The 15,082-nt window shown below is 45.2% G+C and overlaps 5 protein-coding genes across 5 annotated transcripts; 1 reads left to right on the top strand and 4 right to left on the bottom strand.

Annotated features, from left to right (window-relative positions):
- Positions 1-28: 28 nt before the first annotated feature.
- On the bottom strand, positions 29-1,368 carry LY89DRAFT_710694 (alpha/beta-hydrolase; the record flags this gene model as incomplete). Its single annotated transcript, XM_018217849.1, has 4 exons — positions 29-429; positions 464-618; positions 670-1,103; positions 1,151-1,368. The coding sequence occupies 4 exons, from the start codon at positions 1,366-1,368 to the stop codon at positions 70-72; spliced, it is 1,167 nt and encodes a 388-aa protein (XP_018064718.1). The 3' UTR covers positions 29-69.
- An 887-nt stretch (positions 1,369-2,255) lies between these two features.
- Positions 2,256-3,740, bottom strand: LY89DRAFT_760173 (uncharacterized protein; the record flags this gene model as incomplete). The annotated part of the gene is made up of 1 exon (XM_018221496.1): positions 2,256-3,740. One exon carries the CDS (start codon positions 3,738-3,740, stop codon positions 2,256-2,258), a length of 1,485 nt encoding a protein of 494 aa, XP_018064717.1.
- A 2,656-nt stretch (positions 3,741-6,396) lies between these two features.
- Positions 6,397-7,476, top strand: LY89DRAFT_740087 (uncharacterized protein; the record flags this gene model as incomplete). The annotated part of the gene is made up of 1 exon (XM_018220546.1): positions 6,397-7,476. One exon carries the CDS (start codon positions 6,397-6,399, stop codon positions 7,474-7,476), a length of 1,080 nt encoding a protein of 359 aa, XP_018064716.1.
- A 343-nt stretch (positions 7,477-7,819) lies between these two features.
- LY89DRAFT_258814 (uncharacterized protein) lies at positions 7,820-9,577 on the bottom strand. The gene is made up of 2 exons (XM_018206257.1): positions 9,382-9,577; positions 7,820-9,304 (listed from the first exon to the last, which is right to left on the bottom strand). Exon 2 carries the CDS (start codon positions 9,232-9,234, stop codon positions 7,996-7,998), a length of 1,239 nt encoding a protein of 412 aa, XP_018064715.1. The 5' UTR covers positions 9,235-9,304; positions 9,382-9,577; the 3' UTR covers positions 7,820-7,995.
- Positions 9,578-13,177: 3,600 nt separating this feature from the next.
- Positions 13,178-14,750, bottom strand: LY89DRAFT_258787 (family 76 glycosyl hydrolase). The gene is made up of 2 exons (XM_018206256.1): positions 14,584-14,750; positions 13,178-14,536 (listed from the first exon to the last, which is right to left on the bottom strand). The coding sequence occupies exons 1-2, from the start codon at positions 14,663-14,665 to the stop codon at positions 13,239-13,241; spliced, it is 1,380 nt and encodes a 459-aa protein (XP_018064714.1). The 5' UTR covers positions 14,666-14,750; the 3' UTR covers positions 13,178-13,238.
- Positions 14,751-15,082: the final 332 nt, after the last annotated feature.

Below are 15,082 nucleotides of genomic sequence, written 5' to 3'. Positions count from 1 at the left end.
CTGTGTACCCCTCCACATCGCTTCCAATCATGTCAAAAAGAATATCGATATGTTGCCAGCGCCTCCCTGTTATGCAAACACCTGGTCAACGAACTCCTTCAAGTCACCCCACAACGTCTCCGGCCTCTCCAATGCCGCGAAATGTCCACCTTTCTCATGTTCTCGCCAATATATCAACTTCTCATCTGTTGTACTCTCGACCCAGTTTCTTGGGACAGGTGCAATCTCGTTCGGGAACCAACTAAATCCAAACGGCTTATTGATCCTCCAAATTGGATTCTCATGCGCACCTATGTTGCCTGGTGTGAAGAGCTGGCGGTAAGGATAGATTGCTTTAGGGAAAGTATCGGTCAGGTAATAAAGGGTCACCGCTTCCAGGATTGTGTCGAGAGATGAAGTGCTAGTTGGGTCTGACCACGTAAGAAATTTCTCAAGCGAGTAGGGATAACGGTGACGCAGACACAGTGAAGGCTATGGTTGATGGACAGGTTGCATGCTCAAGAGCATAAGCTGAACCTATGCGGTGAAACTCGCGGCCCCGCTGAAGCCCGGTCTTTTCGAGAGCAGTGTACTTCGAAGGGTCTGCAGTCTGTGGTTCAGGCATGATACCAAAATTTACTGAGAAGACTGTGAGTAATAACCATGTTTTCTCACTAAGGGAAGACCTACGATGCACAGCTTTACAAGCTTCATGCTCAACAGCGATAACACGTGCGACTTTGCTACCGATATCTCCTCCTTGAACAACATAGCCACTTCCAAACCCGAGATCTAGCATCAGTTGATTCATTACACGGGCAATGTCCTCGACTCGAAAGTCACGATCCAATGGAGGGGGAGACGAGAACGCATACCCAGGCAGAGAGGGTACGATCAAGTGATACGGCAGTGTTTCTGGTGTATAGTGTGACTTAACCAAGGAAATAATTGGCAGGAACTCGAGGAAACTGCCCGGCCAGCCATGGAGAAGAAGGATTGGGGTCGCATCCGCATTTGCGGAGAACAACGCTACGAAGTGGATGTCGAATGTAGTGTTTGACGTCCTGTCTTCGACAGGGACTTTGAAGTGGGAGGATCTATTCATATGCTTCTCACATTCTCGCCTGCTATTAGGTTAGCTTACGTCCTTCAGCATTCTTTGAACTTTCACCAATCAAATTTGCTTAGCCAATGTTCTTTCGCATTTGTCATCCATCGATGATTGACGCCAAACTTCTGATCTTCATGGGCGCTTTCGTATGTCAGAGGCGGGATATGTGATAGTTTCAAGAGTGCGTAGAACTCGGACAGCTGTTGCTCTGGAATGGATATTTTGAAGGATGCTGGCTGCTTTCGTGCATTTAGAAGCATTTTGCCCCACGGAGACATCTTCTTGAAGAGAGCTTGATAGTCCGCTTCTTCAGTGCGGAGATCGCTGGTGCTCAGAAGAGATTGCCGCAATAATATTGCGAAAGCATGGCAAGCATGGCTTTATATACGGTTCTTCAAGAAGCAGTTTGGGTTGCACAGCTGGGAACCCAGCACCAGAACTCAAGGATCGACAGGGTCGACGCTCGAGTGTCATCAGCGTCACAATTCGATGGCCAATAAGTCCTACTCTGTGGGCATCAAATCTCGAATCTCATGACATCACAAGCCGACTGCAGCTCAAGAGCAAGGCTCTGGAGATCTGGATCTTACCTAATGAGGCAAAATGATTAGCTAGATGCTACTTGGCGATGCTGTCTGACAAGTTGAGTAAGCAAGGCGCATACCCGCGGATGCAAACGCGAAGCACTATGTTGGCTTGAAGTATTTGCGAGCAGGCTAAGAGGGAGACAACCACAGCATAGCCGCAGAGATACTTTTCTGGCGTTCCAATAGTGGCAAATCCAATTGATCTCCATTTAGCCGGGTCTCTCATGTAAAATTTTGTGTTGGTCCTTTGTTGTCTTTCATTCTTCTTGTGTTTACACATTGATGTCTCAAAATCTGGCAAGTGCTACATACTCATCAGCAACCGAAATCGATGGCCGCAAGTGGACCGGCAATTGGAATTTACCCGTCCAGGATTAGCTAGTATTAAGTTTGGAACCACTTTCGTTTACTTTTTCATTGTGTAGTACTCATTATAGTTGTAATTCTTATAACGCTCGTTCTCTTAGCTAATTATGAAAGTTGTAAAGATATGTAATAACTAATCTCGATTTCAAATTATATAAAGTTAACATTTATCTGAAAGTCTTCGAGATCGCAAAGGCAAATCTACTACTACTTCACACGTGTGCTTGCCAATCGCTCTTGATTCGAACTACAGATCCTTTCATTCTCAAAAGCTGCTCCTTTTCCGAGTCGATTTTGCTATTCCATTCCTCTCTACCTTCGCAGGTTTCAAAATCTCTCGTTTTCCTTGAGACAAGTGTTAGCAATTTTATGTGGTAGTAATTTAATTGCAAGTGGGTTTTACTATATTTATTTATAGGCTCTCTGCCCTTAGGACCTGAAAGGGTTCCTGAAAGTAGTGTCAGATCCGCTACATTCTTCAGTCTGTGGATGTTGAACATACTCTTCAAGGCTCGGGGCGTGCCACGCAGGTCCACGTCAAGAACATCCTCCTCAGTATCCCTTTGGCCACCTTGCAGGAGGCGGCGATCAAACAGCTCCACCATTCCTACACAGTCAATCAGATTGCGTCTTGGGACTTCGCACCATCTTCTCAAAATCTTCATATGAGTATCATCGTGGACTAAAGCAGCTACACTAAGAAGTCCTTGGATGTCAGTAACATCTCGATAAGTACCTCTATTATTCTGGACGGCAAGAGGCAAGGTCTTAACGATGTCTTCTTCTAACTCGTGAAATCCAATTTGGGAAGTAGGCTTTTCGTCTTCGTTTCCGAATTCGTAAGTGAATTCGTTAGCAAACTCTAGTGCATCAGAGCTATCTCCCGTGTAAGGCCCAAGACCCCCATTTAAAAGCTCGGACGCTGCTCTTTGACGTCTGTTAAGCATATTACAGTATAGGTCATAAATTAGAGAATATCCAAACGCTAGGCAAGTTGCATTTGCCAAGACGTATGCTGTACATTCAAAATTCTTGGTGGGTTGAGTAGCTGATGCATAACGGCGGATTTTCCACGTTGGCCATACGAATCGTCGCCCGAGATAACGAGCGAGAAAATTGAAGACCCTCGGGAATATTTCGGCTTCATCTCCAGAATTTCGAAACGGTGTTGGAGAGCTATCCAAATAGTCAATCGTTTTATTCTTCGGAGATATTGCCACTAGTGATAAGTGGTTTTCCAACCCCCCTATTATAGGGACTAAAATGAGGATATATTTGAAGTCGAAAAAGTTGTCAGGCTCTACCATCTCCGCTTTAAGAGCTTCAACAAGCTCGTCATCTCTACCTATTCTCAAGCTAGCCCAAAAGTTATAATTGACAACAACGCACAACCCAGAATCTTTTCTAGAACTGTCGTCGTCGTTGGCATAGTTGCATGAGACCCTGATAGTTTTCTCAATATTGGCAATATCTGGTTCAGGTACATTTGTGAGAAGATCCTGCAGTTCATACGCGTTAACCCCATTTACGCCTTTAGGAAGAATTGGGACGACATCCTCATAACGATCTACAACTGAACCAATTGCTGCTTTTATCTGATCAACCCGTTTTTGTGTGAGCGGTCGAAACTGTTTTTGGAATGAGCCTGTTGCAGTTGACAGTGAGTGCCTCCGAGGTGGTCGAAGTGTAAAACCCATCGTGTCAAGTTTAATATTTTGGTCCTCGATCAAATGGAAATGTTGTACGATATGGAATGAGAAACATTAAAGAGTTTAGACAAGATTGATAAAAGGTTGCAACAATGAAAGAAACACTTGTCTCAGCCTGCAACCGGACAATGTGGGCCTTTGTACTTTTGTTGGTAGATAGGTTCTTTATGATAATGAAGACTCGACAAAAGACAAAAGATTAGTCTCATTGCCTCTGATTAGACAGCTAGATACAGTAAGAAGCTCTCTAACACTTGTTGATAACATTCAATCCGCAAGCTGGAATAAAAAGAGTAAGGACAGTAACAAGGATGACTCGATGTGAAAGCGGGAAGGCGAGAGTTGATCTTTGATGAAGCCCTTTAAACGTTTTGTCCAAACATTTGTGTACACATTCGTGTTCGAGGCAGATATGCTGTTCTTTTATCAGCATGTGCTACGGCTCAGAATTCAGGTGAACATCACTTTTTGGAGGATCTCTCTTGGACAAAAAGATACATTGGTATCAGTTATCCCCCGTGAATATTCCTGTATTGTGCTTAGAGAAATCATCTTGCCCCTCTCATCCGGCATAGTGAAGAGGGGAGAATGTCGGGCGGAAGAAGTTATACACCCATTCCCCGGCCCCAGCAACACCCCAACCCCTGAACTGTGTAGTCCAAAGCTTTATCCGAGTACTTATTTTAACCACGAAACAAGTGATCAAGCTGCAGGCTTGAGTCACAAACAAAAAGATTCACTATTATGTTGCTGGACTAAGGCCCAAGCGAGAAGCAAATTTTGAGGTACTGACGAAACTAATGACCTTCAACCTCTATAGAGAACACGCTAAGCTCTTCGACCAATCACAGCTTCAACCTCTTTCACACCATATAATTTTAAATAAGCAGAATGCTGCCATCCTCTGAGACACCGGCTTCCAGGGTTTAGATGCTTGCGACAGTGATCGTGCCTCTCTAAATTCTCGTGAATGCTTGAAATACGAATGCCTCAAAAGTCAGCGGCCTCCAGGGTATAGACGCTTGCGGTAGCTACCGTGCCTCTCTAATACTCTCGTGTGTGCTTGAAATACGAATGACTTAAGATCTCCCCCTTAAACCCCATACTAGCTATGGTGTTGGACACTCCTTCGGGAATGAAGTTTTTGCTTCTCAGTCCTATAAACTTTTAAGCGAGGCCTGCAATAAACAATCACTTTACGGTATCTCAGCAACACTCGCTCGGCTACAGTCCTCTGCCTAACGGGACCTCTCGCACTTCTTGACCAATGTTCGTTTCCAATAATGCAAGTAATATGCCTACGTCGTTGTAAAGCCAAATTATATGTCTCCCATTTATGTTGAATACTTCTAGGAGCATGCTACTTCACACATTGCGAGTCCTGGCATTATGATTTATTTATGGCAAAGGTTGGCTTTTGAAGTCATTGATGCCAAATACATTTGATCTATCAGAACAGTAAACCCGACACGTCATAAGGTCTTAAGCAAACAGAATCTCAAGAGTATCGTCGACGTCATGCTAATTCGAAGTGCCCGTTCTGGGACTATCGACTACATCGTCCGACTTCGAATCGTCTAGCTATATCATCAAGACTTCGTAACGATACTTCAAATGCTCGTAGCCTTGGATGCCGTAAAGGTTGGAATGTAAAATAATATCACTCCAGAGCTTGTGGTCGATATGAACGGGGAAGCAAATTCTTCAGGATAAATGAAAGGGCACGCTGGGCTTTACGTTGTTCTACAGTACTTCATCACTAAAATCTGAGCTTCTACTTGATACTTAGCCAACTTATATGGTCCCACATAGTCTGGAACAGCATTATCTTATTTTCCACTTTCTTGGTGTATTTTCTTTGATGTCACGTGATGGATCGTGATTGTCTCTCCGTAGTTGCTGTTGTGCCAGTGGACTCGTTCAGTTCTAGAGCCTACTCGATAGATAGAGACTCCTTTAAATGATCGATAACACTAAGATCAGAGTGATTCGATCTTGATATACCAGTAAGGTTCTACGAACGAATAGGGGTTCGCTAACGGCCGCCTAACATCCAGATGGACTAAAATATAACATTCTTTTCGTGTGTGCCTTCCGCTAACAAATACTAGAGTTCGATGATCCGTAGACTATAACACTTCAGTCTCTACTATCTTCACAGGCCTTGTTTGCAGGACGATAGTCGGGAAGCAATCTGTGCCTAACTTATTAAAGTCACAATCCAGATATGGACATTCCACTTCTCAAAAGAGTCTCGACCACCTTGCGTGAAGATCTTCGATTTGGTTATTGGATTGCCTAATAATATTTCAACTGGAACTCGCATCACATTTAAGAGTGTTTTTGAGGTTTGTGTGCTGACGGTAGTGTTGAAAATGGTTAGTTTGCAAGTGGTCTTGAAACTGAACCAGACGGGAGCATCCGACGCCGTCATCGCAGTCGAAATCACAATCCCACAAATTATTTATTTCAAGTGCTGCTCACCCTTCTCACCTTTTTTACTCTCATTTCCAGCTTCAAGAAAATTCATCTCCGCACAAATCAGTCAATCCATCAATCGCCAAACGCAAACCACAACTCCCCTCACTACTCTCGCTAAACGAGTTCATCACCTTCTTCAATCGCACTTGCCTGAAAATTCCAAATGTCTTCAAACCATACAAATAACGGAACCATGGAGTTGTTTTCTCCCAGGGCCATGGCCGAGAATCGAGAGCTAGCATTCAACGTCATCAAACTACCAGTCGAGCTCCAACACAGGATCTTCGACCAACTCATCGTATCACAATCACAAAACAATCGCATCATCGACCTCGCCGGCCCCAAGGACACTGATCCCCAACAATGGGATACCTTCGGCGCACTAGCCTCCGCACACCCTCAACTTCAAGCATCCATCGAATACTGGATGGAAATCCAATACCACCTCGAGCGAATCGGCCCGCGCCGCGAAATCTGCGATCCTACCACAATAAAATTCTCTTTGGATATGAGACACTGGAATGATCTTCCCTGGGATTTTAGTAAATGGCCACAACACCTAAAACTGAGAGCTCAAGTCAAGGCAGAAGGCGACCAGCTCCATCTCGTATGGCAAGCTCCAGATGTGCTTGATAATTGTCGCCACGTACAGATTCGTTTCAGAGGAACACAAAATGGTAAAGCCGGCCGTGGATTTGGCGCCGTGCAGCGTGTGTTGCGGATCCTGCCCAAGCTTCCCAATTTGGGAACGCTCGAGTTCTTGCACGATGGGTCAGATCCTGACTCCGGGCCTCTCTTGTCCCAAAGACCTGAAGAGGATACTGGCAGTCCATCCTCCAACTATACCATCCAAGAACTTTGGGAGGACATCTGGGAGTCCCAGGAATATTGTCATCGGAAACGTCCGTGTGTCTGCTGTCCGGTCGCTCCTCAAGTAATTTGGGGAACAATCGGCGCTGGGAGGGTGGAGATTGATTTTCTGGGGGATTCGCCCAGAGTTTGGATTCCGGGTTTTTTTTCTCACAGAGAATCTCCCGTCTTTACGCGAAAGCAGAGACAAGCGTGGTGGGATAGAATGGAGGAGGTTGAGATGCGATGGATGAGGATAGAGAAAGAAGAGGAGTTCCGCCAGAGAATCGTCAAGGGTGCCAGGGCACAATATGAGAAGGATCGCCGTTTGATAGAAGCTAAGGGTATACAGACGGATGATCGTAGCAGATTTATATGGCCTAGGATGAATTGATAGGTGGGAATGTAGGGTAGCGAGGCGAAGCGAATGAATTTTGTCTATGACTGATGTAGTGCTTTTTCAAGTGAGTAACTTGCATTTATTGATGAATGCAGTCATGGCCTTACCTAAGAATCTTTTAGATGAATCAGACTTTTGAAGTAACTGGGTGAGGTATGCATAAATTGAACGCTCCAATCCGAAATTCTGAAATATCAAATCAGAATTTTAAGAAGACACAGACGACCCACCTAGAGACGTTGTGCCTTGGAGCATGGGAGATAATCGCAAGATATCGAAACGAAATGGTCTACAGTCTCAGCAACACTGTTGTTGTGCAACCCGTATTGGCTGTCGCCAAATAGCCGAGCCCCTTTTCTGCCGTGTCTCTTCTCAGCAACTTCACTGCATTATGGCAAATGCCATGGAATTGTACAAAATGGATTTTATTAGTATACAGCGAATGATTTTGGTATCAAATTTCTCACCTAGAATCTTGCAATCAAAACTCTAGTCTCGTCCTCTCTCATCATATTACGGTATTGCCCCTCCCGCATTCTCCTCGTATTGTTTCTTTTCCCTCTCCATTTCGATCTGCACCCACATATAACTCACAATCGCCCATATAGCAATGTACCCAAACAGAACGCCCAAACTAAGCCCAAACGCATAATGAAACTCCAGGTTCCAAATGATCGCCGACAAACACCCAAGATAAATCAGCACGCCCGTGATCCACCATAAAGTCAGCCACAAAAACATTCTTCTGAACGACTTATTGCTCTCATATCTCGCATTATAACGGACCCTGAATTCTCGATCTTGCAAACCATCGACAGCGATGAAATCCTCAGCTGCGTAATAGATGAAAGGTCGAATTGTTGTTCCTCTCGCATGAGAATTAATCCCATAAGGCGTCTTAACAGGTATCAATGTGACCAGCATCAACACAGCCAAGAACGCCATCAAGAATCCTGGAGAATAAAGATACAACTCTGGGATCTCCAGTGAACTCCCCACCACGAACGGTATCAGGGCACAAATCATAGCCACGCCGTATACCCAACTTGTAGCATCCAGTTCCCACTTCGATCTCGAGAGAAGAGGGGCACATTGCTCTCGATATTTGAGTAGTCGCCAAACACGAGCGACAAGGATATAGAGTTCCCCGAAGCCGAAAGATATGATTGCATATCCCAATATCTCGGAGTCGTATTCTGGTTTGGGGATATTGCAAGGTGTGTTCGGATTCGTGTCTGTGAATGCTTTGCATTGGTCTGCCCATCGAGAGCGATGGATGTCAAACCATACGTAGTATATTATACAGGGAACGACGATGTCGAAGAGGATGATTATGGGAGGACCGATCGTGATTGAGAGGTGGTCTGTCGCTTTCGGATTCTTTTGGGCGAGGGTTTCGTAGGCAGGCGGTGCGGGTGTGGGCAATCGCTCTTTGGTGTCGAGGGTAGGATCGATGACACTGTTTCGGTTGGTTGTCGTTGCATCATCGTCGAGGTTGAGGTCTGTTTCGGCATCGTCTATTGAGATAGTTCCTGATATGGCTTCACTGACTGGACGAGGATTCGTATCATGGATTGGTGGCTTTTCCTCGTGAATTGGTGGCACTTCTTCATGGGTTGGTGAAGCTGCATGGACTGGTGAAGCCGCGTGAATTGATATCGCTTCCTGGTCAAGCGGCGGAACCTCTTGTTGGACTGGTGGAGCTTCGTCGTGTAATGTAGGGCTCCCCTTCTTGCTCGGTGGACTTTCCATACTGTCGGTATTGAAAGAATAGGAGGAAAACTGTGAAGTATATCCTGGTATGGGAGTTATGGGATCTGTCCTATAAGGACATAAGTATAGATACAGAAAAGAAATGATAAATTTGGAAAAAGATCTGAACAGAGGAACGGTACCTACCTGTATGAAAGAGACAGATCTATTATATTATTTGAAACAAATTTTGCGGGTGGTTCGAGTCGGGGTGCAAAGTCAAAAGCACCGCACAGGCATGATAGTGCTCAGTGTAAAGTTTCAGTCGTATGTGAAAATATAGAACAAGAACGACAAGGAAATAACAGCCATCTTAAGAGCGTTTATAATCACATCTTCACGGATCTGAAGGGAATTGCAAATCAGAAAAGTCATGGGTGTCACTGACGCCCACTGACGAAATATCCACGAGCCGAGCTCCACTACTCTGATTTGGTGCCATGTTCTGGCCTAACATCCCCATTATTTCAGGCATGTGAGGTTGAAACTGCCGAAGGTTCCGTCTAATGGCTGGGCTCGCCAAACCCCAACTGAATCATTAGTGCCGCATTGCCGCCCGAGACATACGAAAATAATCTCGCAATCAGGTAAGGCGCTCTTGGTTTCTGCATGTTTGGAGGATGTGTTGGGCATGAGAGAAGTGGTGAGCGAATTGAGGTGAGTGGAAGCCCTAGAATTTATACATCTCACTGCCGTGCGGCAGGGCTATGCATGCAACAGCGGCACATTGTCCACTATGATTGTCAGGGTTCACCAGGTTCAGGGGATATCGACCCGGGGATCTGTAACAGGTAAGATCTTAGATCTTTTATTCTTGGCAAGCCCGGGTATTGGGGTGTTTCTAGAAGCCTCAATTTTGCCAACTCTTCCTCTTGGGTTGTCGCCCGAACTGCTGCTCATTGCATTTTGAAACAGTCTATGGTTGGGATGCATATAATTGGGCCTCACTGTCATGCAAAGTTGCAGACGGCAGGTCTGGAAGCTCGGAGTGGATGGAGATTTCTCGATACCGAGTCAGTTGAGCGGCATCTTCGGGATGCATTTCTAGAATGCCCATTGTTATACTTTTTGCAAGTTTCAAGTTCTTTGACAATAAAAACTGCTCAAATTTATCTTTGCCTCTCACAAGTCGCTGCTGACCGAGTTCAGACTGGATGGGTCTGTTCCGCAGGGAATATGGTTGAATATATGAATACCATCCGAGCGGTGTGAAGTTCGGTGTGAAATCCAATGCGAATTTGTGATAAGACATATCCAGCTTCAACGAATGAAAAGCAATGAGTGATACTTCCCTCCTTACATTTGCAACAAGGACCAAGCAAGATCCCTATTTCTCTGGATAGGTTGAAGTCTGGGCATCTGAAAGGTTGTGAGAGATACTTTGCCACATTGGCCCAAGCAAAGATCCCACATATCTCGAGCCCAGAGATCTGAGCCTAAGACAGATATTAGGTCCTGCTTCTTGTCTGTCTTCCATTTTCAGACATTCTGTCTCTTCAAGCTCTAGACCACGTGATTGCCTCAAATTGCGTTGCTTGTCTGGACTCTTTTCAGAACTTATAGGAAGTAATTTATACAATTCGGGTCTAGATAGAATGGGAGATATTTTCCAAAATCTTGAATCAAGACTTTCCAGGCCCATAAAATCAATTTCTATTCGTGAACATTAAGAACAGAATGTCGATCGGTGACCCTTTTCTCTTGCACTAGCTTTCATCTATGCGATTGATCCGATGCCTTCATATACGAAATAACAGCAACAAAGCAAAATCCACAATCGAAAGTGTTGACAACACCATCCTCTGACTGACAACAAGAAATTCATCGACGTCAACAGCAGTCCTTGACAACAAACCCCATCCGCAGTACCTCTTCGTCCGGTACCTCCCCCTCCTTGACAGCAAACCCCAATCCCATGATACGTTCTCTCCAAACCAATTGAAAAATCTAACTCATCCACAGCCCACAAGTCTTCCTTTATATAACCCAAGATCTGAACTGAGCCACACTGAGGTCAGCACAGTCACATCTCGTAGGCAAAGCCGCTTAGCTTGAAGGATTGAAGAGTGTGAAAGGCGAGAACGAGGCCGTTATTTATACCTCGCGAGGCCGTCGATTGGAAGGACTTGCTGGAATCGCTGAATTATGGAGTGAGTGAATGGGATGGGTTGTTCCTTGCGAGGCCTTGTGCGCGGAGACCAACAACAAGACTACTCATATTCACTTCTTTGTCTCTCCCAGTCGCAGCCTAAGTGCCTGAGACTTCTTCCCTCTTCCCACAACCAAGAAGTATAAAAGAGCGGGTTAGACGGCCGCTCCATTCTTCTTCTAATCGGCGAACAGCATTGAGGCATCCCAGTATCCAGCTGAGGAGATATTCGCTACTTTCATGTCGGAGACATTCAATGATGGAAACCTGGAACGCGTCTGGCCGGCATCTTACCCAGATTGGATCTGTTGCAATCCACCATCCTCATAGCTTAGAGAGCCTGAGAAATTCATGGAGAAGTTTTGGGTTTGAATTGTGAGACTTCTCTATCTGTTGCCAACTAAAAACAAACAACAGGTTGGCAACAAGAAGATTAATGTCTCGGAAGGACGGGTAGTTTATGGGGTGGGTGAATGTGTGTAGGTTGTGAGTCAGAAAAGTTAAGGCTGAGGAGGGCGGTACTATATAAACCCTATCCATTCCCAAGGGAAGACCAGAAAAGACAGAACTTTTCTGACAAAGAGCTACCTCTTGGCTTGGCTTTTGCGGTGGCTGTCACGGGGCGGCTTGGAGCCCGGAACTCAGGAGTTTGGAACGAGTCTCCACCTCAACATTCTACTTCATTTGAGTGCTCTACAACTTAGAAAGTTCAACGAGATAAAGAGAAAAGTTAACAGTAGCAATCTTCTATTGTCAACTTCAGATAAAGAACAGACAGAAGTGGAGATCTCGCCCAATTGTTTGTCAAAACGAACAAACATTTTCATACTAAAAGTTCTCATCCCCTCATACAGGTTAGCCTGACCCTTGAAATTGCAACGGTCATTCACGACATAAAACCGCACCGACACACTCAACTTTTGTGTGTACTCCACAACTGTAGAGAGTTTCGGAGTTCTTAAATAGTAAATACACAAATCGAAAAGCACCCCAGCCTCGTTCCCATCCAGTGAATGAATAGCGTCGAAAAACCCCCAAACACAGTCACCCATTACTCGAAAACGATAAAAGAAACTTCTGCCTCCTCCTCACGGCTTCAGAACAATCGAAACAAATTGCGCTGGCTCCGCAGTTTCGGGATTGACAGCCCCTGGGTTCCCGGCTCCCAGCCTTCCATTCTCTGGATTGCTTTCGCGACATTCGAGGAAAGTAAGTCAGTTTCCAGTTTCGGAAACTGAAAACAATAAGCTTTTCATCTCAAGATGAGAATATGCAAAAGGTCTTTGATGGTAAAAAAAGGTTGACAGCAAAGGATGGTTGACAGCAAAGGATGGTTGACAGCAAAGGATGGTTGACAGCAAAGGATGGTTGACAGCAAAGGATGGTTGACAGCCAAGAAAGGCTCATAGCAAGGACAAACATTCAACTGTGTTGAAATCTGGAATACGTATATCTATTTGTCGTAGAGATCGGATTCCATGCGTGTCCCGGTGCCTACCAGCTAGAAAAAGAAAAACAATTTAAGATAATGGAAGAGAGTATATATATGTGTCTTCGAGGCTAGCAAGATAATAACAAGGTTCCCATGGAGAATATCTAAGCAGGTGAATCGTCCAAGACTAGGAAAAAGAAGTAGCTTTCGAGTCTGTGATTCACGCATCCCAGATCTCTCTTCAGCTAACACAATGAAAGTATGCCAAACAGTAATATCATGTATTATGAAGCGATACTAAGTGGTACCGCCCGGTTCAAAATCTTGGTATCGTGTATCCTGTAAATGCCTTGCCCAACGCCGCTCTAATGCAACTACTCTATGCAAATACAACAATATGACTCAATCAACATCCCTCTTTCCTCAAGATGCAAACTCACTCCCAGCCGCAATGCCCAGCACCGCGATAATGGATGCCCAATCAATCATAACTCCAGTGGCTTGAGGACTTGCTGCATTCTTACTCGGCTTTGCTGCACTTGTTGTGGTTGCTGAAGGCACTGGAGCTGTCGTCGTGGTTTCTGGAGCTTTGAGATGGACTTGATTGCTGTGTAATGGTGGGACACTTTGGCCGACTAAAAGACCATGGATAGTTTCAAGGGCGCTCATTTGCTGACCAACCCCGAAGCTCCCATCCCAGTCTCCCACATACCATTTTTCTCCACAAGTGACGCCGTCCGTTCCTCCAGAGCAGCTCTGAGCAGCAGCTTGTGAAGTGGTACTAAGAAGAGTCGTGACAGCATCGGTAGTAAAAGCGGCCAGTTGAGTAGTTCCCCACATGAAGCGAGAAAGATAACCTTTGAAGGAGAATTGATCGGTATCACAAGTGTTGACTGGTTCACATGGAGGTTCATACATGATGTTGGTGGAATTGTCGTATGGGGAGAAGAAGTTGGCTGTCGCGTTCAAGAATCCTTCGGTATGCTGTTGCCAGATCGCGGAGCCGTTGGTATAGTTGTACATGACAGCTGCCCCATATAGATATATTCCTGCATTGTAGGTCCATATGACTTCGTCTTGAGTCGTACAGTTTTTCGTATCATCTGTGCCGTCAAACACATGATAGTCTGGGGTTATGAGTCCGATATCCATAGACCACTTTAATGACCTATTGGCCCAATCGAGATATGTCTGGTTCCCAGTAAAGCGAGCGAGTCGAGCCGAAAGCTGGAAGAAGCCACCATTCGAAACAGAATTTTTGTAGTCGTAGCCATTATTGAAGGTAAAGATCTGCCATTTGAGACCTCCTGCGCATGACGTGTTGTCCCAACGACGGACTTGAGTATTCCAAAGATTCTCTGTGAGTTGAACCCAAGAATAGTTTCCAATGGTGGGTTGTGGATAATCTTTTTCTGCAGCAGACATTGTTGCGAAGCCCCAGAATGCTTGATCATCGTTCCCTTCATCTTTCTGGTGTAGAGGGACCATATAATCCCAATCAGGTCCTACCTGTGATAACAGGGCTTGAGTTGTGACATTGTTATACGAAGAGTCGCCAGTATAATGATAATAATCGAGAAGGGCACCCCACATGGCCCCGCTTTCCCACCAGTAATATGGCGCAGGAAGCACCGCAACTGTGGAAGGTGTGTTCGTAATGTTGCCAGTGTAATACTTCATCATTCCATAGGCAATTGTGCTGGCTGCATCTCGAATAGATCCTATAGACTGATCAGCAACGTTATGGGGTATAGCATGAGTAGCCAACCTGGGTCGGAAACATTCAGATTAATAGCTGCAATTGTATGTGCCGCGATCAGCAGCACAAGTGCTTTCCAAGAGTACAACATGTTGAGTTGATGTTATCGTTGGCAGATCATGATCGCAAATTGGCCTTTGTAGAGTTAGATGAAGATCGTGAATAACAAAGCGAGGGGAAATCGCGAAGTATTTCTAGCTTGTGAATGTTCGTCCGATGTTTCCTAAAAGAGTCGGCATGGAGATCTGGAGACCGGGGTGTTAATGAACTATAATCGTCATACCCACAAATTCTTGGCCTAGAGGTTTCAAGCTCTGCCAATCATCGAGTTGCTTGCAAGGAACGACTTGAGCATTGGAGGCGAAACGGGGATCGTATCGCGGATGTGGCGTCTCTACTGACCTCTAGCCGGACATTCGACCGTGTTCGTGTTTTTTTGGAGCTGTGTGTGGGATGATGTTGAAAAAAATTCTTTTTGTTCCTGCAGATCCCCAGATCATGGAGAGTA

This window comes from Mollisia scopiformis, assembly GCF_001500285.1.
Source record: "Mollisia scopiformis unplaced genomic scaffold LY89scaffold_26, whole genome shotgun sequence".
Lineage (NCBI taxonomy): Eukaryota > Fungi > Ascomycota > Leotiomycetes > Helotiales > Mollisiaceae > Mollisia > Mollisia scopiformis.
This window is presented reverse-complemented; position numbering and strand designations above follow the sequence as displayed.

Bases quoted from the DNA above. Each gene is read 5' to 3' on its own strand.
- LY89DRAFT_258814 (XM_018206257.1), bottom strand. From the start codon at position 9,234: ATGGAAAGTCCACCGAGCAAGAAGGGGAGCCCTACATTACACGACGAA.
- LY89DRAFT_258787 (XM_018206256.1), bottom strand. From the start codon at position 14,665: ATGTTGTACTCTTGGAAAGCACTTGTGCTGCTGATCGCGGCACATACA. The intron at 14,537-14,583 runs GTTGGCTACTCA...ATCAGTCTATAG, and splicing joins TCTGAATGTTTCCGACCCAG to GATCTATTCGAGATGCAGCC.